At 40.0% G+C, this 20,924-nt stretch overlaps 2 protein-coding genes across 5 annotated transcripts in view; both read right to left on the bottom strand.

The window, feature by feature from the left end:
• Positions 1-1,529, bottom strand: part of TULP4 (TUB like protein 4) — a 148,932-nt gene extending 147,403 nt beyond the window's left edge. Inside the window, exon 1 of one of the 2 annotated variants that reach the window (XM_063329404.1) lies at positions 1,467-1,529. The gene's annotated coding sequence lies outside the window, so the exon portion shown is untranslated. Of the gene's footprint in view, positions 1-1,354 lie in introns of both variants that reach the window. The other variant, XM_063329405.1, reaches the window with a different exon arrangement.
• A 14,846-nt stretch (positions 1,530-16,375) lies between these two features.
• GTF2H5 (general transcription factor IIH subunit 5) lies at positions 16,376-20,906 on the bottom strand. 3 transcript variants are annotated; one of them, XM_063329409.1, is made up of 3 exons: positions 20,806-20,906; positions 20,220-20,338; positions 16,376-17,184 (listed from the first exon to the last, which is right to left on the bottom strand). In XM_063329409.1, exons 2-3 carry the CDS (start codon positions 20,252-20,254, stop codon positions 17,004-17,006), a joined length of 216 nt encoding a protein of 71 aa, XP_063185479.1. In that variant the 5' UTR covers positions 20,255-20,338; positions 20,806-20,906; the 3' UTR covers positions 16,376-17,003. The 3 variants fall into 3 exon arrangements, with proteins under 3 accessions (XP_063185479.1, XP_063185478.1, XP_063185477.1); XM_063329408.1 differs by having other exon boundaries at positions 20,871-20,894; XM_063329407.1 differs by having other exon boundaries at positions 20,771-20,860.
• Between the last annotated feature and the right edge of the window lie 18 nt (positions 20,907-20,924).

The raw sequence follows: 20,924 nt of genomic DNA, 5'->3' as shown, positions 1-20,924 counted from the left end.
GCAGTAAACCAGTTATTTTAGGTTTTAAGACTTAAATTTTGCAAATTATTTGTAAAAACAGACATTAAAAACAATTAATTACAGCTACCATATGTGTAGAAAATACCCGTTGCAAACACCCCTTACCTATTTAAAACACAGTATGTTGCTCATGAATCAGTTCATCCTGGCAAAATGAAATTGCCTATGACAATAATACGAGTGCAATTATTTTTTTTAAAGGCAAAGAAAAACCTTTCCCAGTTTTTTTTTTCAAGCCTTTGTCTCATTCTTTTTTGAAAACATGTGTATCTAAATCACAGAAGAAAAAGGGCCCTTAAATACCAAAACATCACATTTGACTTCAGGAAGTCCCTTAACCTCAAATTGCTGGAGGCCTGGCTGGTTTCCCAAAGCTTCACAGCACGCTCACCCGGTTGTTATGGTGTCTCCTAAGCATCTGCTATTTGCCACTTGCAGAAACTGGAATCTAAACTAGACGGACCTTTGATCTGACCCCATACAGCTGTTTTAATTGTATGTTTTAACGTCGAAGTCAAATTTAAGTACCGAATTGGTAAACGATTCCCGCACTTTTCAGGAAACCTTTAGGAAGCCAAGGTGCTCGAACGCAGACATTTATTGAAAGGCATGATGTGAAGACACAACACAAAAGAATGCGAAGGAGTTGCACACGCTAGGCGAATATCACCGGATCGCAGGGAAAATTTCCGAACCGTCTCCCCGAGAAAGGCGGGGGCGTGGGGGGAATATAGGAAAAAAAAATAAAGAAAATCGAAAAACACGGGGAAAAAAAAAATAATCGCAGCGCTACAGGCAGTGCGCGCAGGGTCACAGGTGATGCCAGAGGCGGCGCTGCCGCCGCCGCCGCCCCCCGGGGCTCCCGTAGCGCCGGCCGCTGCCGGACCCCGGCCGCTCGGTGAGGCGGAGCGGCGGCCTCCGGGAGCGGGCGGCGACCACCCCGAACCCCACCGGCGCTGGGAGCTCCTGGAGCCGCAGGTACGAGGGAAGGGACCGGGGTTTCGAGGCTGACGGGGGGAGGCGGGACGGGCGCCAGCCGGCGGCCGAGGCTCAGCCCGCCCGGGCTCCCTCAGGCGCGCGGGGCAACCGCCACAGAAAGGAGGCGGCGCGCGGCACACAACGGACGCGCACGTCCCGGCGGCGCCCCGGGACACACACACACACACAACCGGACCTCGCTACCGGCCCGCCCGCCGCTGCCCACCGGAACAAAAGGAAAACGTCCCCGGAGCCGCCCGCGGCCCCGCACAGCGCCCGGGCCATCCCGCCCCCCGGCGCTGGCGCCCCCGCCCTGCGGCCCTGCCCCGCGTATCGCCCCCCACCCCGCACTCACCTCGGTGGGGCGCGGCGGCGGCCACTCGCACGCCCTGGCTCCCTCCCCGCGCCCGCCCCGGCCCCGCGCACCTCCCTCCCTCCACGCCCGCCCTCCCGGCTCCGTCTCTCACCGCTACCGGAGCGGCGGCGGCTGCGGCTGGGCCCGACTCCCCCACCACGTGACCCCCCCCTTCGCCACGTGACCACCACACTTCCCCGGCCCGGCTCCGCCCCCGCCGTCCCTCCCGCAGCGCCGGGACGCAGAGACGGCGGGCGAGGGAAGCGCCCCAAACACTCCCCTGCTGAGCCGCGGGCAGCCCCCGGCGTGTCCGTCCCCCCCATCCCCGCAAGGCCACGGACCGTTCGTGTGTCCCGGCCAGCGCCATGACGGCGTGACACTGTAACGCGACGTGATAACGGCTCATTTGACAAGGGGAAACAGCCGGGAAGGAGAGGGCGGTGGGGGGGGGGGGGCAAGGCGGCCGCCTCCCGACCCCCTCAGGCCCTTACCTTCCTCTGAACGAGGAACGACAAAGCCACGACTGTGTACGGTACCGGAGGTTATCGGGTAACGAAGCGCTTGGAGCTGACTTTCCCCTCCCACGCTCAGGGCCGACAGCGGGAAGGAAAAGGAGTTGGTGGCAGCAGCGGGGCTGCAAGTCCCATCACCCGCCTCGCGCTCCTCCCAGCAAAAAATCACGGGCGCTGGCACCACTGTGCTCCTGCATTTTGGTAGAAACCAAAAGCCACGGCGAGTGAAAGTTAACCATCTTGATTAGTGCCCCATGCTAAGCATAACCTTTGCTCGCAGAAAATAACGCTTACAATAACGGATCAAGGGGGTGTCTTACGGGAACAGTGCCTTTATCCTCAAACTTGGCAATTCAGGACACAGTCCAGAGATACCAACGCTATAAAACCTGGGGGAGCCTCAGTAAAAAGGGATTTGTATTGCAAACAAACTCTGAAGCTGTATTCAGGTACCGCATCCAGTGCACATTCCCTTTCTTCAGAAAGGGGCAATGAAATACCTAAACAGAAAACGTGCAAAGTGCTTAGTACTTTAAGGAAGCCAGGAACGAACTGTAACTGTCAGCTCTAAAAAAAGCCATCTAAAGAATAGTACATGGGGAGCAAGAAGTAAGGCGGCTAATCCCCTGCTGGCTTTAGTAATCAAAACTTACTGACCATTTCAGAAACTAAAAAGGTAAATATTTTTCATGCTATTCACCAAAGCTCCATAGGGCATTTACCTTACAACCTATAGCAAACTCTGTGCCACAGGAACCTCTAGGTCTGTGAAAACCTGAAGCCTGAGATAATGTGTTAGAGCTAGGTATAGATTTCTTCTGTTGATATAATTCTCATTTGGAAATGAGATAGCTTTTTTACTGAAGAATTTCAGTGGCACTACCCAGACTAAACCATTGGGCATCCCTAAACGTGGAATAACAGTCCTATAGCTAAAGTGCAATAAAAAAATCATCAGGGAGTTAGAACTCCATTTCCAGATGTGTTACAACAGTTGATTATCAACTGGTGAGCTGTGAAGACCAGAGTCCCTGAATTACCTCCTAGATACCTGCAAAAGACAACAACAACCGAACCCCCCACCCTTACCAACAAGCTGAGGTTTATTATATTAGGATTACTTCAGTAGAAAATTTTGAGGATCCAAAACAGTTAAAACCACTTAATTCTTGTGTTTAACTTCAGCATCTGTGCCTTAGCTCAATTCCTAATTTACAGGCAATCATAAGAATTAAGTTTAGGTAGTAGAGCAAGAAACATCACAGAGCTTTTCAAAACACAACCGCATCTCTAAAACTCATAACTTGGTTTGTAATCCTCTCCACCCGTGGCACAGTGTAACAGTGCTGCCTACTAGTCCCTTCTCTCAGCTGTATTAGACGTTTTCCATAGCCAAGTTCATAATCACAAGAGAAAACTATGTCTAGTAGTTTTTCACCAGCCTCTACAAACTATGATCATGAGTGATACCTTGGAGGAGTCCTACCCACCCTGCACATGTTGAGGATTGAAAGAAAATACACAGGAAGATGAACTCTCTTATCATCACTGCAGCTCATTCTATCAACATAACACATTTATTTTCCAAAATCAAATTCACACAGATACACAAGAGTCCCTGGAACTAGAACCAGATACCTCAGACTGTGTATAAACCTTGCAACAGGGGAACAGATGATAAATCCCAGTTGTCTATAAGCAACTACATGAACTTTTTTTTGAATGTGGAAATTTTTGATTTCAAAAACAAAACACAAGGAAACAATTTCTTCAACTCACTTTCCTTACTCTGCCCAACTAGAACACCCCAATTTTTTTCTCTTCAGGTAAAATATTCACACTCATTCACATTAAATGTTTTCACTGCAGACACAAATTCTTTTTCCCCACATCACTTCGCTTTTCATGATTTCTTCCCCATTCACAAGCTCACTCTGTTCACGCTCATTTATGCAACTTGGGTATGTTGGGACAGAAAACAAAGCACAGGACTTGGTTGCCTTCCAAATGCAAGTGACATCAGCACTGCAAAGAATAAAACTGATTTCTGCAGGTGTTATCTTCCTGGAACTGGTGAGCTGATAGTTCTCTATATACTCTTTATACGTTAAGTCAAGGGTGGTTGTTTTCTTAATCATACAATCACTTCCTAGAAGTGTTCTATATGCTCCATGAGAAAGGGGAAGCACACCTGAAAAATCAAATATAACCATTATTGTTAAGATCCTTTTGAATCCCTTGATTTAATTCAGGGGGCTCGGGGAAGGGAGGGCTGCATTTAAGTCTCTTCTGGGGGTGTAGCTCTTCATAATTTATCTCATCCCAAAGACAGTTTAATTTAAAGATGCAAATCTAGTAAGTCCAGATAACTACAGTAAGAAAAATAAAAACGAAAAACCAGTTCTTGAGTTATCCAAGGGAAAAGTAGCCTATTTCTACCAAAAAAAAAAAAAAGTTCTTGCCTCTTTCAGTGTAATCGTTAGCAGGTAAGCAAAATGAGTTCAACACTGGCATGCAGTTAAATCCACACTCAAGCCTCATTGTTATAAAAACTTGTCAATATCTTTGAGTTCAACAAACTAATATGCCTAACTATTTGCAGGACTGAAGTCTCTGCATGTAAAGTTTGCCCCGACTTTCTGAAAAATGCATCATTTAAATTCTATTTAAACTGCCAACAGAAAAAAATATTGGATTCCATTTCAGTCTAGAACAGAGATGGAAAGGGAAATCCTGCTTATACCTCTCATTGCTTTGATGACCTACAAGAGCTGCCTCCGTCAGACCATGACTGCATTCTTTTGTTGCTGGACAGTGACTTTTCAGAAAACTGCATCAATATTGCTGCTCTGCAACTCCTGAGTTGGATTTCCCAATGTTTAGTAGAATGGATGTGGAAGGATGTCTGAGCTCAGGGTAAGATTTTGGTATGAATTTCTTAGTAACATAGGCCAAACACCATAGAAAGTCCATTAATACTAACAGGTTTCGAGAAGACAAGATTTTCCAATTTCAGTTGCCCAACCTGTAATGTCTCTGGCTGGCAGTGCTAGATGGATGCCTCAAATGTCCCTGCCACTCCCAGCCATAGGCAATTCCGCTATGTTTGAGCAAATACAGATTTCTTTTGAACCCTGAGTCCATCAGTGGTACTATTCATTAGTATAAAGGCATTGAAATTTAGCCTTTTAGTTCAGTTTATTTCCATTACAAGCTGTTAAAATGAAATATAATCAGTAATAAAAATAGTTATCTGAAGATTTTAAAGGGCTCCCAACTCAACTACTTCTGCTACACAAACAATCAAGAAGCCTAAAACACGAATGAAGCTACGTCATTATTTCACTCCAGTCTCTCAGTCCTTCAGCAAAGAAAGGAAAGCTGAGAAATACCAAAATACCCCAAATTGAAAGAAATAGGAAAAATTGCAAATTGCCCTTATGCATTGTAAAAAAAGGACATAAACAGTTCACCTTGTGGAACACTAACTCACAGGACCTAAACTAGAACAGGTACTTAAGGGTCTTGTGTCACACGGGGAAAACTGTTCTTGTAGATGCCTTCGTTATTGTATCTTCCTCCTTCACCTCTATCTGGATTTCCAGCATGAATGACTATCCCATTTTTAATGCACTGGAGAGTTTTGCATGCAAACTTGCTCACTTTTTTTTACATGCAAATCTATTCACTCACACTTTTTCCACATGCAAACTTAACTCATTTTTGTTTGCTTTACACACTCAACTGATTCCAAAAGACATTTCCCTTTTGACGTACCTAACCTCACAATTTTCCTCCACCACAGAGGAACACATCAGACAAAGACAAACAAGTCAGCCTCCCTGGGCAGATTCCCCAAGAAAGCGAGGATTTCCTCAGTAGCTGAGGAGAATAGCCAGGTTGACTGATGATTAACCAAACCCTCCAGTCAACTACCTGTTCACTGCAGCATCCTCCTGCCTCGTTTTTGTTGTGGAAGCAGCTCCAACCTTCCACATATATTTTTTTCCCCCCCTTTCTTCAAGGAGCTTAATGTAACCTGAACGTGGAAAACAAGATATCATCCCAGGATACCAAAAGAACTAACAGATTAAAAGCAGCAACGTTTTTTTTTTTTTTTAAATTGTCTGCCAAGTGTAGGACATATAAGAGAAGACAATATACTTGTATTCAAGAAAGAGAACAATAAGGGCAAGCTCAGAGTTATCTATCTGGTGTGAATGGCACATAAGGATTTGAAAAACATTTTGTAGATAAGAATAAAGACACTTTGGTAAATGTACAATATGGACAATATACACTAAGTGTACAATGGACAATATACACTAAGTTGAATAGAAATGCAACTTTTACATTTTTTCTTCATCAGATAACTGATGTGCTAAACAATGAAAATATATTCTTGTGTTTTGTTGTTTTTTGGTTTGTTTTTTTTTCTTAACTTTACTTAGTATTTCAAATGGTGCCACACAAGATATTAATTAAACCGAAGAGATGAGGATTAGTACAGATGGCAAGGGATCAGAACTAATAAGGATGGTAGTGGATCACGCTCCAAAGAAAATAGTTAGACTGAAGATATATTCTAACTGGAGTCCCTGAACAATCAGTCATGATACTGACCTTTTTAATATTTTTATTAGTTGACCTTAGAACAAAAACATGAGCGTGCTAATAAAATTTGCTGATGACACAAACTTGAGAATCGACAATACAGACTAGAACCAGAATATATATCATTCAGAAAAGAATGGATGACCCACAGAAGCCGACTAATAAAAAAATTAGATGAAATATGATAGTACAGAGTTCAAAATCATGAACTGAAGGACTTAAAAATGTTAATTTTAAACTGAAAGCATCAACTGGAAAGAGAGGAGGAGAAAAATCTGTATCTGCCTGCCAGCAACATAATATCCATATGGCATCAAAATTTGATGAGATCATGAAGGAGGCTAATACCCCCGGGGGAGCATCAAATTAGTTTTGTTTTTTCAAGAGAGGTCTGGAATATAAACACTATTGCACTGCTACTGTGAAGACTTCACCTAGAATCCTGCATACAGTTATAACCAATTACATTGAAGAATGATAAATTAAACTTCAAATGGGTAGAGAGAAGGGCCAGGGAAGACAGACATGGTTCTATCTATATGTTACTCTATTAAAAAAAAAAAACCCCACAGTCAATTTTTACCTATTTCATTTGCTACATCAGACTAGGCCACCTTTTTATGCATTTCATAAGAAGTTTAGCATTATGAAACCCTAGTTCAAAGTGAGACCTTTGAATATGTCTATAATATAAAAAAGGCAATTAATCTAACTTTCTCAGCACAGCCCACGTTAGAATATTAAGATAAATAGCAGCTGGTGGAAATACTTCCAAGGTCCCTAGGCTTTTCAGACAAGTGCTTTAGTGGCTGAGAGATAAATTTCTATCTTTTTCAGCTTAAATCTACAGAGACCCATGTCATGTGTATATATATATATTCTTCAAAACCTCTTATCATTTCTAAGTGTGGTCTCATGAGCAGTTCAAGTAAAAGGACAGCACAGCAAAGCTTAAGCAATACTTTTTTTGAAAAATTCACTGGAGGCAACATTCAAATACAAAAATAGAAAATTATTGAAAAATACGGGAGAGGCCATCAAAATACTCAAAGTTTTAAGTACCAGAATTCTAACAACAGTTTATCACCAGAGTCCCAAATAAGTATCCTCTGTACTATCACCCTCTGTAGTAGAAAATGCAACAAATACAGAGGACTGTTGCAAAATCAAATGTTAATTCTTAAAAAAAAAAAAAAAATCATAATTACAGCATGATACCTGCATTTGCTATGGGTAGTCCTATAAAGGAACACAATCAAATATTTAAGTCCTTTTACTCCACTGAAAAAATTATTTCAATCTAGATTTAATAGAGGAAAATACACTGCAAGAATATGATGAATATACTGATTTTTTTTTTGCATTTTTTACGGTTTTAGCAAGATATAATACAATGATAAAAAGCAGATCTGTGTACAAAGAGAAAAAAAACCCCAAAACTTACTTTCATGAATGCCTGATTAGTGATCTCACTGATCATTTTAATCCCAGTTTTAGAAGGACATAAAATAAATTATTGATGTGAAAGGTCTGGTTATCCTTATTAGCAGTCCAGTTTCCTATGTTTGCTCCCCCTTGAGAACCCCACCACCTGCTTGAGGCTTACAGATGCTACTCAGTGCAAGGACTGCAAAAGCATCCCTTTCCCCCTTAAATGGTAAGAAATATCGTTGGGCAAGGAAGAGTATCTTTCTCCCACAAGCTCAGCATACTGTAGCTGCGGCGATTATATATACACATTGCCTATGCGTATATACACATGCGCACACACACATATACACAGGTAGGTTTTTGTGTGTGTTTATATACATATATACACATATATATGTGTGTATATACATATACAAATATATAGACACACATACACAGAGCCTTCCTAACCTGTCACTCAGAATTGTGGTTAGGCCAGAATGTGATCCTACGAAGAGACTTAAGAATTTTTGACTGACAGCAATATTTAACATGCATGCATGTAAGCTAATATACTAGCATAATAAGATCTCCTACAACTGAATGCATATTTTCCTATGTATGTTATGAAGTACCCCCAACATCTACTTTTACTAGAGAATACTTATATTTTAATACGAAGAGAGAGCAGGACAGACTTCCATTGTGCATTTTGTATAGATAGCATACAAAGCAAGGCTGCAGTTCTGCTTAGTAGGAGTAGCAGAAAAATAAGTACTCTTATGCCCATTTTACAGATAGGAAAATCTACACTAGGGTGAAGGAAAGCTACCTGCTTAAGATTATAGAGCAATGTCAGACTTTTAACTTCTCTTACTCTTTTAACTTGAACTATAAGTGGTGAGATAGTCTGAACAAAATAATGTTGTTAACATCTTCCCCTCTCAAAGAGAACTAATTTTCACAGCTCTAGTAGTAAGGCAGAAGCAAAACCATTCCTGTTAAACGTGGTGCTTAGTATCACATATGATCAGGTCTTGAAAGCTAGCAGAACAACTCCAAGTAGTAAGTTCACTGCACTTGGTAATAAATTTCCATTTGCAAGAACAAACCCTTAATTGCTTTGCTAATATTTGCTTTGTATATTTATTACTTTTCAATGATTTTCTTACCAACATCTGCAAGAAACTGGAACTAATGACTTGGTGTTTTGTCTATGTTCTCAACACTTGTTACACAATTTATGTATTTAAATGGCTGCTTCATTAAAAAGGATCAACCACTTGGCGCCAGAGATCATACTTAGAAAAAATCGCATTCAATACTTACTGGTGCACACACAAGTTATTCTCATATGTATTTTTATTTTTGTAGTTTTACACCCTCAGAATGCCTCCTTCCCACTCCCTACAGCTCCTTCTGGCTCCTGCTGTCACACAGCAGACTAAATAGGCAGAAATGATTAAAAAAAAAATGCTACTCAAAGCCAAAAGGGGAAACATTCACTAGTTCCAAGACTTCAGGTTCCCTGGTCCTCCTGACAGATTTGTTCAGATACTTAGCTTTACCTACTTCTCATCCTCCCTCTCCTGCTCCTCTCAAATGCTGTTTGCATCTGCCTGTGCCCAAATGGCAACCTGGCCAGCAGCAAAAAGTTGTCACAGTCCTCCATCACACTGACCTCACCATGGCTGTGCTTGACAATATCAATTTCAAATATTCCTTAAGATATCAGTCCTCTTTTTTCTTAAGTTTTATACTGACTTAATAACTTTCCCAAAATTAAAAGACACTCTCAGTTTAAACCAAAAGCAAAGTCAAACACAGGGAGCATGCTTCATGTTACAGCTGAAGAGAGATTTTTCTTTCATATCTTAATTTCAAGTTGGTTGATGATACAGAAGGCTATCGTTATTCCAGGGTTACTCACCACTACTGAATCTCTAGCTTCTGGAATACCTATATACCTAATGATAAACATACCACAAACACACAAAACTTATTTTACACCCAATAAAGTCACCAATGTAGGAGAATCCAGAGACTAAAAGGAAGCAGAACTACACTATCACCCCACACAGAAAAGTGGTCCATCCAGGACAGAAGCAAGGCAGAATAAAAGGAATAACATTAAGAAAATTTGCTCTCACAGTCCTCATGATATGTTCACTCTGATGATAAATGCAGGACCTTCTGTAAACCAATTAAGTTCTAGTTAATTGCAAGTACATTTTTTGGATAAAAAAATCAAAATTCATTTGAGTGCAATCTCTCTCAATTTTGTCCTTATGCTCCTTGTGATCTTGTTCGATTTTAGAATTAACAGGAAATGCTAGTTACAAGCCTAAAATACTCTTCCCCCTCTTTCCTACCTTCTTTCTCTTTCATCCTACCTCACCCTTCTAGCTTCAAAACAGCAGGAACACAACACACAAAATGCTGACAGATTGTAAAGGTTTGCTTAGCATGTTTACCTCTCACTACTGACAGTATATCAGCTATGCCAACATTGTAGAAATGTGCAATACTTTCTTATCTACAAGTGATCTCTTCACAGCTGCGAGTGTGCCATCATCCTGCACATCCTGAAATTTACAACTGGGTCCATCTTTCCTGTAATAGAAAAGTGAACAACTGTACAGCTCTGACAGCCAGCTCCTTCAATCTACGGTCATCCAGAAATTTTGCTTGCTGTTTCTCTCCTGAGGGGCTAGTTTTATGGCTAATCAATTACCTGTCAGCGTTTTGGTGTGGAGTGGATTTTCTTTGGTGCGTTCAAGAACATTCCTGCATGGGTACCATGAGTCTGTTTTTCTTTTGCTAAAAGAAGAATATTAATCGGAAAATAAGATCTCTTTCAGGAACCTTATACTTGCTGTTGTTACAACACCTAGAATTGCTCAAGCACAGAAAGCTAAAAGCTAACAATAATACTCTAAAATTTTCACTTTTTTAATTTGCTCACTGGACAGCAATTTTATAGTCCATTTCTATTCTGCAGTTAATCTGCTTATTACTGCTACACAATCAAAGGAGAGAAAATTACTTTTCTGTCTATATGAAAAATACAGCCACTAATGTCCTAGGTAATAAGGGTTTTTTTCCTCCCTCATATTAAAACTTAACTGGTAGGTATTGTGGTTTTTCTGTTTGTTTACATTTATATAGGTTTAAAGCAATAAAGCTACTCACTTTTGGGGGTAATCAGGGAAAAACTTTCTGTATGTCTCATTTCTGTGTACTATTAGCAACACTCTAGGGATACAGATGGAGAAATCCCCAGTACAGCCTGAAATAAAGTAAGATTGAATAGTTCTTGTATGTGTCTTCCATACAGTATGGTTCATGTGCACTGAGGAACAGGTACCCTACAATCATACGCATTTTGTATGATGAGGCAATAAAGAGAAAAACCCTTCATAAAAGTTACTTCTGACTGCATCAGCAGTGGCTTCCTGTGATTTACACTCACTAAAAGTGATGTAACTTAATACAGAGCAACTCCTAAAGCAGGCTAGTGGTGTGGAAATAGACAGACCTACCAGTAACATCTGAAGGGAAGTCCACATTTCAGACACATTTTAATGTAACGGAAAAGAAAGAAGCATAGAAAGAAAACATTGGATAACTAAACATCTAAGAAAATTCAAAGCTAAAGATACGACATTTCAAAATTTCTTACTGCATATATCTTTGTAGAAGGATCCCTTGAAGTAGAATGTTCATCTTCAGCTGAAAGCACATCCAGAGAGAAAGACATTAATGTTCCAAAGCACGACAAGTCTCTGACCCACCATTGCGCATGCTGCATCAATTTTTTAAGAAGTTGTTTAAAAAATTGGTAAGAGCTCCCCTTACTGGTCTGCCTTCAAATTGTTAAGACTTCAGTCCTGAAAATCTTTTTATATGAAACAAAGATGGGTAAAATATTACTTTTATTCCACATAAAAAAAATAAAGAGCTCCTCCACATCATATTTCTATCAGAGACCCCATTTTTTTTAAATTTGTCATTAGTTGTTAAGCTATAAAACCAAAGATAATGACTTAGATTAGGAAGAATTTTTCTTCCATCATTATGAACTTCACCGATTTATTGAATCCTTAATTTTGTACAGCACATATAAGCCTTGGCAAATTCTGAATTACAAAACAAACATGGACACACAATTCTGACATGCTGAGTAACGTCTTATTTCCCAGTAACCTCCACCAGCTTTAATGGGATCATTTGTGGGATTATCAATGAGTCAGTATGGGAAAAGGATCAGAATCTGCTGCGGAATTGGGAACTGCAAAAAGATTTATTACAAAAACTTACTGTTTTCCTCAATGGCCTACTGCCTCATTGGAAGAGCAAAACATAGCTCCAGGCCTGTGTTGGCTAATACGATTAAAGACTTGTTGATTATTTAAAATATATATATACACACAGATTAAGATTTTTAGCTTTTGGTTGGGGGTTTTTTGAGCCCTATTTTTCCAAGCTCAACCTAGGGGCTGACTGAAATTGGACGCTTTTCTTAGTTGGCATCATCATCGTAAAAGTTAAAATAAGCCATTTCAATGACGCCATGAAATACCATTATCTTCAATTCACAGTATACAATCCTCTTTACTTCAGCTCACACTAAACAATCCTGTTTAAAGCATAAAATACATGTTCTCTAGTTTGTTCTCGCATACTTGAGGTGGCCCTGCAGTTAATTTAAGTGAAGGAAAAAAAAGTAAAATCTGTTGTTATGCCACATTTAAAAAAAAAATATCAGAAGACATGCTTTTGAATACACCCTACAATTCTGGGAATACTGTAAAATAAGATTTCTTAATGTACAACAGCTCTTAGAGAAGTTTGTGTACACCACATCACACTAGCCATCTAGCTCTTGGCACTGTGCTACATAGAACAAAAACCAATCATTATAAGCTCGTTACATTTCTAAAAAAACCCCCAAAACCCAAACAAATAAAAAATCCACTCTATCATTCATTCCAAATGGATGCAGATGCCTACCTTTTTATGAGACAACACTGGCAGTTTAGCTACAAAGTCAAATCCACTCACAATCTGGCTCTCAGGTAAAATGGTGCAATTCCCTGAAGCATTCTCTATTTTGTTTCAACAGTTTTCTTTCTTGAGATCACATCCATTCTCTCTACTGACCATTGGTTATTTCCTCTTTTACTTCACTGGACAATTATCCTCCATGGGCTAAATGTTGTACCGGAGAGAAGGGGACTTATGTGTTGGTAACAAGCAAAGAAATTCATTATAATCCCTATCTATACTGACTAACTCTGGGTCACCTTCATCATGTTACGTTAAAAAAACCCACCCTCCAGAATTAGCTTATTCTAAAAGTATCTAAATATGTGACAGCATTTATGCTTATTTTCTTTTGTGGTACACCATGGTCACATTACACAGCTTTTCTCTGAAGACCACTAATAAACAAACTTAATCTGAGGCTTGAGGAAAAAACAAAACAACAAAAAGTGTTATTTTCGATAAAAATCATGAGGTGCTATTACTTTATTGTAATAGGAAGCTGCATTTTCAGTTTCCACCCCAAACATACATTCCACAAACATAAATTGTTTGCGTTGTTCAAATTTTCTTACCTTGCTTTAGAGATCTCGCTCATCTTTCTGTCAAATATGACTCTCTAGTTTCTGCATTTGTGGTAGTGAAAGTGGTACTTATAAGCCTGTTCAAAGTTACACTAACTACTAAAGAGCAATTGTTTACATCACAAAATGCAAGTGAACTTGCAAGCTTTTTTAGAGCTATTAGGTATAAATAAATAGCAAATAAGAAATTAAGTTCAAATAAGCATCCTTCAGGCAATTATTCTACCATGCTCTTCCACCAGTAGACAAGATACTTTCAACTCAGATTGAAAGCAAGAAGTCAAGCACCAGCTCAGCCCTTAGCAGTGAAAATCCATCAAGATAAAATTTCTGCTTTAACAAGAAACAACAAAGTCTGTCATTCAAGCTCTATTTTTGCTGCTCAAACAGGACCTGAACAGAGTATAATCTCTATGCTAGACACTAGCAAAAAAAGATTAATTTATTAGCTATGGATGGAAGTGTTAAATTAACATATAATATCCCAAAAACAGCGAGAGCTGATGTTCTCACCATATCAACTCTATTAGCAAAACATGTATATATTTAAACAGATCTCCTTAACCTTTTATTCTCAAATGCTTCCTGCCTTTAAAAAAAAATGATATTTTTAACACAGTGTTTCATTATGAGATCCACTAACCAATAACATTGCACAGCTAAAGGAAAGCCATCAAAAAGATTTAAAAATCTGTAAGTTTAAATGTTAACTATCTCAAAATGTCTTGATATTTTTAAAGCTAGTATGAACTTTTCTCCCATCTGAGCAATATGTAAACATAGGTATTCTTAAAAGCATACAAGCTCCAGAATATATGCATTTAAAAACACAAAAAAACAAAAAGCTTTCATAGAATCAAAGAAAGGTTTGCATTGGAAGGGTGCTTAAAGGTCATCTAGTTCCAATCCTCCTGCCATAGGCAGGGACACCTCCCACTACACCAGGGAGCTCAAAGCCCCATCAACCTGGAACACTTCCAAAGACGGGGCCTCCACAGCTTCTCTGGGCAGCCTGTTCCAGTGTCTCACCACCCTCACACTAAAGAATTTCTTCCTAATATCTAATATAAATCTCCCCTCTTTCAGTTCAAAACCATTACCCCTCATCCTATCACTACACTACCTGATATAGAGTCCATCCCCATCTTTCCTGTAGGTCCCCTTTAGGTACTGGAAGGTCGCAATAACATCTCCCCAAAGCTTTCCCCTCTCCAGGCTCAACAACCACAACTCTCTCAGCCTGTCTTCACAGAAGAGGTGCTCCAGCCCTCTGATGATTTTTGTGGCCCTCCTCCAGACTTGCTCCAACAGGCCCATGTCCTTCTGATGTTGGGGGCTCCAGAGCTGGACACAGTATTCCAGGTGGGGTCTCACCAGGAGTACAATTAACCAGGAGAAAAAGACAAGAACAGCAAGAATTTTATCGTAGACTTAAAAGGAAAATCATCACAGAAATGTAGCACTAGACACCCTAAATATAGAGAAGTTTGACAGCTGTTATTCTAACATGACTTTTCAAATATTGTCATTTGAAGAGAGAGTGAGGGATCATTTCCTTTCATCAAAACTGAATGGAAAGTAAACTAGGATTCCAAAGGAAGGACATAAGACACTTAAATAAATTGCATTAAGCTATCACACCATGGTTGTCTCTCCATTAAATAAGCATCCAGTAATCTTACACAAATTAACAGTTATGAGGTCAATGTTTGACCAATCTAAAGAGAGAGGTAAGGAACCTCTATGTGACTGGGGAAGCATCGACTTGTAAAAGAAAGAGATGAAACAATTTAGACCAAAACCCATTGTTCTATACAGTCAGAAAGAAGCACCAGAAAATACATGAAGAAGCTGAATTCCACAGGGCTATTTGCTCATCCACATGAGCCTGAATATATGCAATTCTGCAGAACTTTCTTCGGGCAGCTTTTTGATTAAAAACATCTAATGAAACTTTCTCCTGAAGCTTCCCTATTCCTGGGGAGAAAAGAAAAAAACAAAATCCCTAACTAATCCGGTATCTACTGGACGAGAAAAAAAAGCAACGATGGGAGAGTCTGTAAAGATAATTATTCCTTATAAAAGCCTTTCTATTTACACTTATTTTTCTCCCAAAGAAAGACGGCATCTACCTGAACTACATGAGCAGCTCTGAAAACCAAGCTTCCCTTTGAAGTTATATCCTAGAAGTCTTTAATTTATAAATGATTACTTATAGATCAAATGAATTTGACTATTTTGAGTGGGAAGTAGGATAAGAGAAAAGATGATACATGTTGTTATTCTTGTTTCTGTATTCATAGAATAATCTGTATCATAATCTGTATCTGTCATATTTGTAGACACAAATCTGCACAGGTTTTGTCTTCATGCACTAGCTGACTTACTAAATAAGCCAGTGCCTGAGACAGTGAATTACAAATGCAGTGTAAAAAAACACCTGTGAAACTATAAGGCTTTTTCTTCACAGCAAAGTGCAATAGGAAGGAAGAGCTAAACTGAAGAAAAAAAAAAAAGCCCAAACACCCCAAAAACCAAGACCGGCTTTCTTCTTCACAAGTAGAGAAATCAAGTCTTTATTTCCCCTTCCTGATCACATAGCTTGTTGTGACTAGGTATTAGCTTCAGTTGAAAAATTACAAGCAATTATATCTAAAGGATTTGTCTCCCATTTATGTTACCCCTTTAATTTGCTATTGTTGATACACAAGTAATCAGGTTACAATTAAAACATGATGACTTGTGGTAATGGATTTTGTTGCCCTCATCCGCCTATATACCCCCTTCCCTTCCAAAATCCTAGATTCACCTCATCACTCCCCAAACCCAGAACAAAATAGAAAGCACAGCCTCAGTAAAAGGAGGCAAGCAGTATGGTGCATTTTTAAAATGTTGGAGGGGGTGCGGGGGGAGCACAAATGCCAAAAACAACAACAAAAACCCAAAAGAAAACTCATACCAACTTTCATTTTGGTGTATAAACCCCATTAAGTTAAAGCAGTATCTGACCATGCCTTCAACTTACGGGGATGTTCCATCAAGCAGAAATCATACTTTAACAGACATTCCTTACATTCTGTCAGTCACACTAGAACCAGATTTAATGAATTCCACAGGAATGTAACACATCAGAGGAGTTCATATAGCATTCCAACACAGAAAATCTACTCATTAATCTTTTGGTCATACCAACTTGCGAAACAAAAATCCTAAAGGAAAAAACAGAAAGCATGCGTGAAAAATTCTCTAGGCAAGTCCTCAAGTGTATCATTTTAAGGATTTTAATAAAGATACCATAATCTTTCAAAATGAGAAATAAAATCCAATTCAAGTGTATCTTGCCTATGAAAATGATCCATTTTATAGAGTAGCCATGTCCATATAGAACTTACTAACCACAGTGTATCTATTAAAACAGCAACAAGCCAAGCTACTGAAATTCACCATTCCAAAACTCGCAGTAATCTCATTTCTCTAGTCTTGTTACTTCTGAGTAATAGGAAAAGAGTTCTGGTCCATTAACTCGCCCACTCTCTCCTGGAGGAAGTTAACCAACTCGGCTAACACAAAGACATGAGTTTCATCCAGGTCTTGTATGATGAACTTCTTTCCCAATGCATTTGACTCATCCAAGTAGAGCAGAAACTGCTTCATTGCTGGGTCACTGCAGAGACAAAAATACATCAGATCCCACTCACTGAATAAGATACAGTTAAAAACAAACAAAAAATACCATTTGAAGACACTCCCAAAGTTCTTTGGGAAATTAATATTAATTTCAAGAGTTGCTAACAATTTAATAAAGTTTATGAAGCTTTTGAAAAAGTTGTTTCTTTCACAATAGTAATTGCTTGGGTTACTTTAGAGATAAAAATAAACTGATAACAAAGTCTAATGAGAAGAACTAACTGCTTGATTACCAGATAAGTGCCCCTATGCTGCTGTTAAAGTAGCTTAAAAAAAACCCACCCCAAAACACAAACCCTTAATAAGGCAAGTTTGAACTTACATTTCTATCTTCAGCAATAGCACCATAAGAACATGTTTTCTTAAAGCACATTTTTGTTTAAGGGTAACCAAAACCCAGGAGAACATAGATCTCACTCAAAGTAGTATAGCACAGAAAAGAAGTGGTCATGTATGAATTGTACATTTATCACGCCATAACCGAACAGTCTCCTCTTTTTCATGATGTCACCTTCTAAGTTAAATTTAAGTGCTTAAGACAAAACATTTTGGAAGCATGGAAATTACAGGTGACTGAAACAGCTGCATTATACTAAGCAGCTAGATAAAGGGGCTTCAAAATATAAGCACTTTGATCAACTGAATTGTTGAAGAATTCAGACAATATTAATCTGATACTAGTTTTTACAAATCAGGAAAAGCTTGCTCTTCAGTAAAACTTAGTATTTGATTGCAACAACCAGTGAAGAACATGTGCAAGAAATACAGGAAATTGGAATCAGGTAGCTCAGGACTACTACTACTACTACTTTCAAAATTCTAAAAATAGTTGCTTTGGCAATGTAGTAATTCTGAAAAAGAACTCTTAATAACACAGTAAATCTTAGAAGATCTCCTTGGTTAATATTCTCTCATTTAAATGCAGTACGAGGACTAGTTCTCCCTTACCTAAAAGGTGTATATATACTGCAAGAAGAGGCACTATGATACCAAACCCTGCCCCTGCTCTCTACCCAGCAACTCAAAAGACAACCTTTAATATTAGCCTCGAACCTGCAGAAACACAACTAGAGTAAGATGAGTTTTCAAACTACAAAGTAATTTTGAGGAAAGGAGAACGGGAAAGTCTGGAAGCTACATCTTTAGAAGAGCCATTATTTATGTGCTCTGGCATGTAAGAAGAGAAAAGAGAAACAGAAGAGTTGAGAAAAAACAGATACCAGAAGTACATGGTTCCCAGCGTTCTTCCACATCCCTTTTTGGATGGGTGCAGGGAGATTTATTTTTGGCTTGTTTCATTCAGCTGTACTTTAGTGACTCACATTAGTATTACTAGATGGCACAAGCTTTTGTCCTAGCTGGTACGACCAACACGTTAGGCAGTATCCAGAGACTGGTTTTCACACAATCAACATACAGAACTGTAACCAGTGCCAGTAGACGTATGTCACAGCAGAAACACTGAGCTCATTACAGTACTTGAAGATTATAATCCTTGATATGGTATCTTCTGAAAAGTGTAGCTATTTATTGGAAGAGTATGGACAAAAGAAAAAAAGACCTGCACAACATTTCAGTGTTTTATTTGCATAATTTACACATTCAGAAGTGTCTTTTTTACCACTCGCTGTCCATTTGGTATCTTAAACATCCTACGAAAACTGGGTTATAAAAAACTTGTATATAAAGTATAAATAAGTGGATACGTTTATAGCAATTCTGCATCTTTTCCTAGGATGGAATTTTGTGCCCATTCATAGCCTACCTTTATGCAAAGGTGGGGAGAAAACAAACAAGCAAAACCAAACCACCAAGAGCTAGCAAAACCCACTCAAAGGTCAGTTTCCCAGGGGGCTGTTGAAAATGCCTGATGGCATAACAAATGCTATGGATTTGTTATCAGATAGAAAATTCCCTTCCCTTCCAGTAAGAATAATTAAATTCCACCCTCATACTAAGTGAGATGGGGCCATAGAGCTGAAAAAACCACACAGATCTTTAGGTATGTATAAAGTAAACACATAAGGTGCAAAATTATGTATTTTGCTAACTGCTTGAGATTTTAGAACTTCTTGCCTCATGAGCCAAGAATCCTGCTCTGGGTACCTTTACATAGTCAGCTGCAGGCAGGCAATTTCTTGTGCTTCAGAAGGTTTGTGAATGTACTAGCATGGAGCCAAATTTGAGAAAACGGGCCTTTTGTTATAGCAGAGTTTAGGCTCTGAACTGCTCTCACAGAGACATCCAGACCTCAGCTGGCTAACGTCCAGTCAGCTCAGAAGTTAACTGCTGCAAGATCACAGCTATATGCACCATGCAGACATATCACAAGAGGTTCAAGGTTCTTCTGCTTTTGTGCACTTATAATCTGTTAATATGTTTACAATCTAAGTGTACAGCAGAAACCTTATAAGTCATATAATGCTATGCAATGACCCCACAAAATTTGACTGATGCTTCCTTTTACTTTGAAGGTTAACTTCAGAGTCAGTTATCTGATTCTTAGTCTACAGACTTCAGATTGTATGAAAACATGTTTACTGCACATACATCAAAAGATTACTTTTCCAAACTACAACCATATTCCTTTCGAGTATGATCTACAAACAGAGCCACACATCAGTCTTGAACTGATAAAAAAAGACAGGAAAGAAAGGATGAAAGATTACCCCATCTCCCTCTAGAATCAGTAAAGAAACACATTCCTCATAAACAATGAAAAAAAAACCCCTACCATTATTTGTAAGCAATATAAAGAAGAAGGAACACCTAATGGTTAAGCATAAGTGGATAATAACATCTTGAAAAGAAAATAGGAGTCTGGAATTAGAATTACCTACAACTGCCTCTCTCTTTCTTCAAACAAAGGCTATACTTTTGTCTGTTTGTTCAGCAACATTCCTCCTCACAAAAATTCATTTTTTTTTAACCTAGGCTCTTGAGTTACTTAGAATATTACCAGGTCCAAAGAAATAGGAAGGCACAATGAGAACAACAAGTGCTGTTACTAACCATTCAATCAGAACACCTTTCAGAACATTCACCATCTTCTCAGTTCTCTTACAAACACTGAAAGGAAGAGGTGACAAGAACAACTCCGGCTTTGACTTACAGACGTAAGCAGAGAAAACCTGAAAGAAAAAGAAACAACACCTTGGTTGAACTCAGCGATCCTTCAAGACAACTCACCAGCAGTGCTGCCTGGCTCTCAGAAAGAGCGGCCGAGGGCTTGGAGAGGCACACACAGGGCCGGGCCGGGCTAGCAGGGCCGGGCCGGGCACACCACTGAGCTGCGTGTAGTGGTTTGTACCTCAAACCAGAACACTGCAAAAATTAAAGGCCTCACCCCTGAGAGCAGCCAGGGCAGCTCTGACTCCCCTCACTCCCGCCCACCAGCCCCACCGAGCTCCTCCAGCGGCTGCGGCCGACTACCGGGCCCTCTGGAGACGAGCCACGGGCTTTGCGAAAGGCGGCCCTGGGCGGCGGGAAACAAGTCCCAATGCACCCCTGGGGCAGCCGGGGGTGGCAAACGGGCGAGGCGGCTCCTAGCCGACAAGTCCCACCGCTCCCAGGGGCTCCGGTCCCATCCGCTCTTCACCTCCTCTACCACCACCGCCACCACCAGCCGCTTCCCTGACGACGGAGGCGCCACCACCGCCGTACCTGGCGCATGCGCGGCCCCCCCCTTTCCTGCCTCCGTTCCCGGCATCACCTCCG

This window comes from Chroicocephalus ridibundus, chromosome 3 (assembly GCF_963924245.1).
Source record: "Chroicocephalus ridibundus chromosome 3, bChrRid1.1, whole genome shotgun sequence".
Classification (NCBI taxonomy): Eukaryota; Metazoa; Chordata; class Aves; order Charadriiformes; family Laridae; genus Chroicocephalus; species Chroicocephalus ridibundus.
This window is presented reverse-complemented; position numbering and strand designations above follow the sequence as displayed.

Bases quoted from the DNA above. Each gene is read 5' to 3' on its own strand.
- GTF2H5 (XM_063329407.1), bottom strand. From the start codon at position 20,794: ATGGGACCGGAGCCCCTGGGAGCG. The intron at 20,339-20,770 runs GTGGGACTTGTC...TTTTTCTTTCAG, and splicing joins GACCGGAGCCCCTGGGAGCG to GTTTTCTCTGCTTACGTCTG. The intron at 17,185-20,219 runs GTTAGTAACAGC...TTGTCTCTGCAG, and splicing joins AAAGGTGTTCTGATTGAATG to TGACCCAGCAATGAAGCAGT.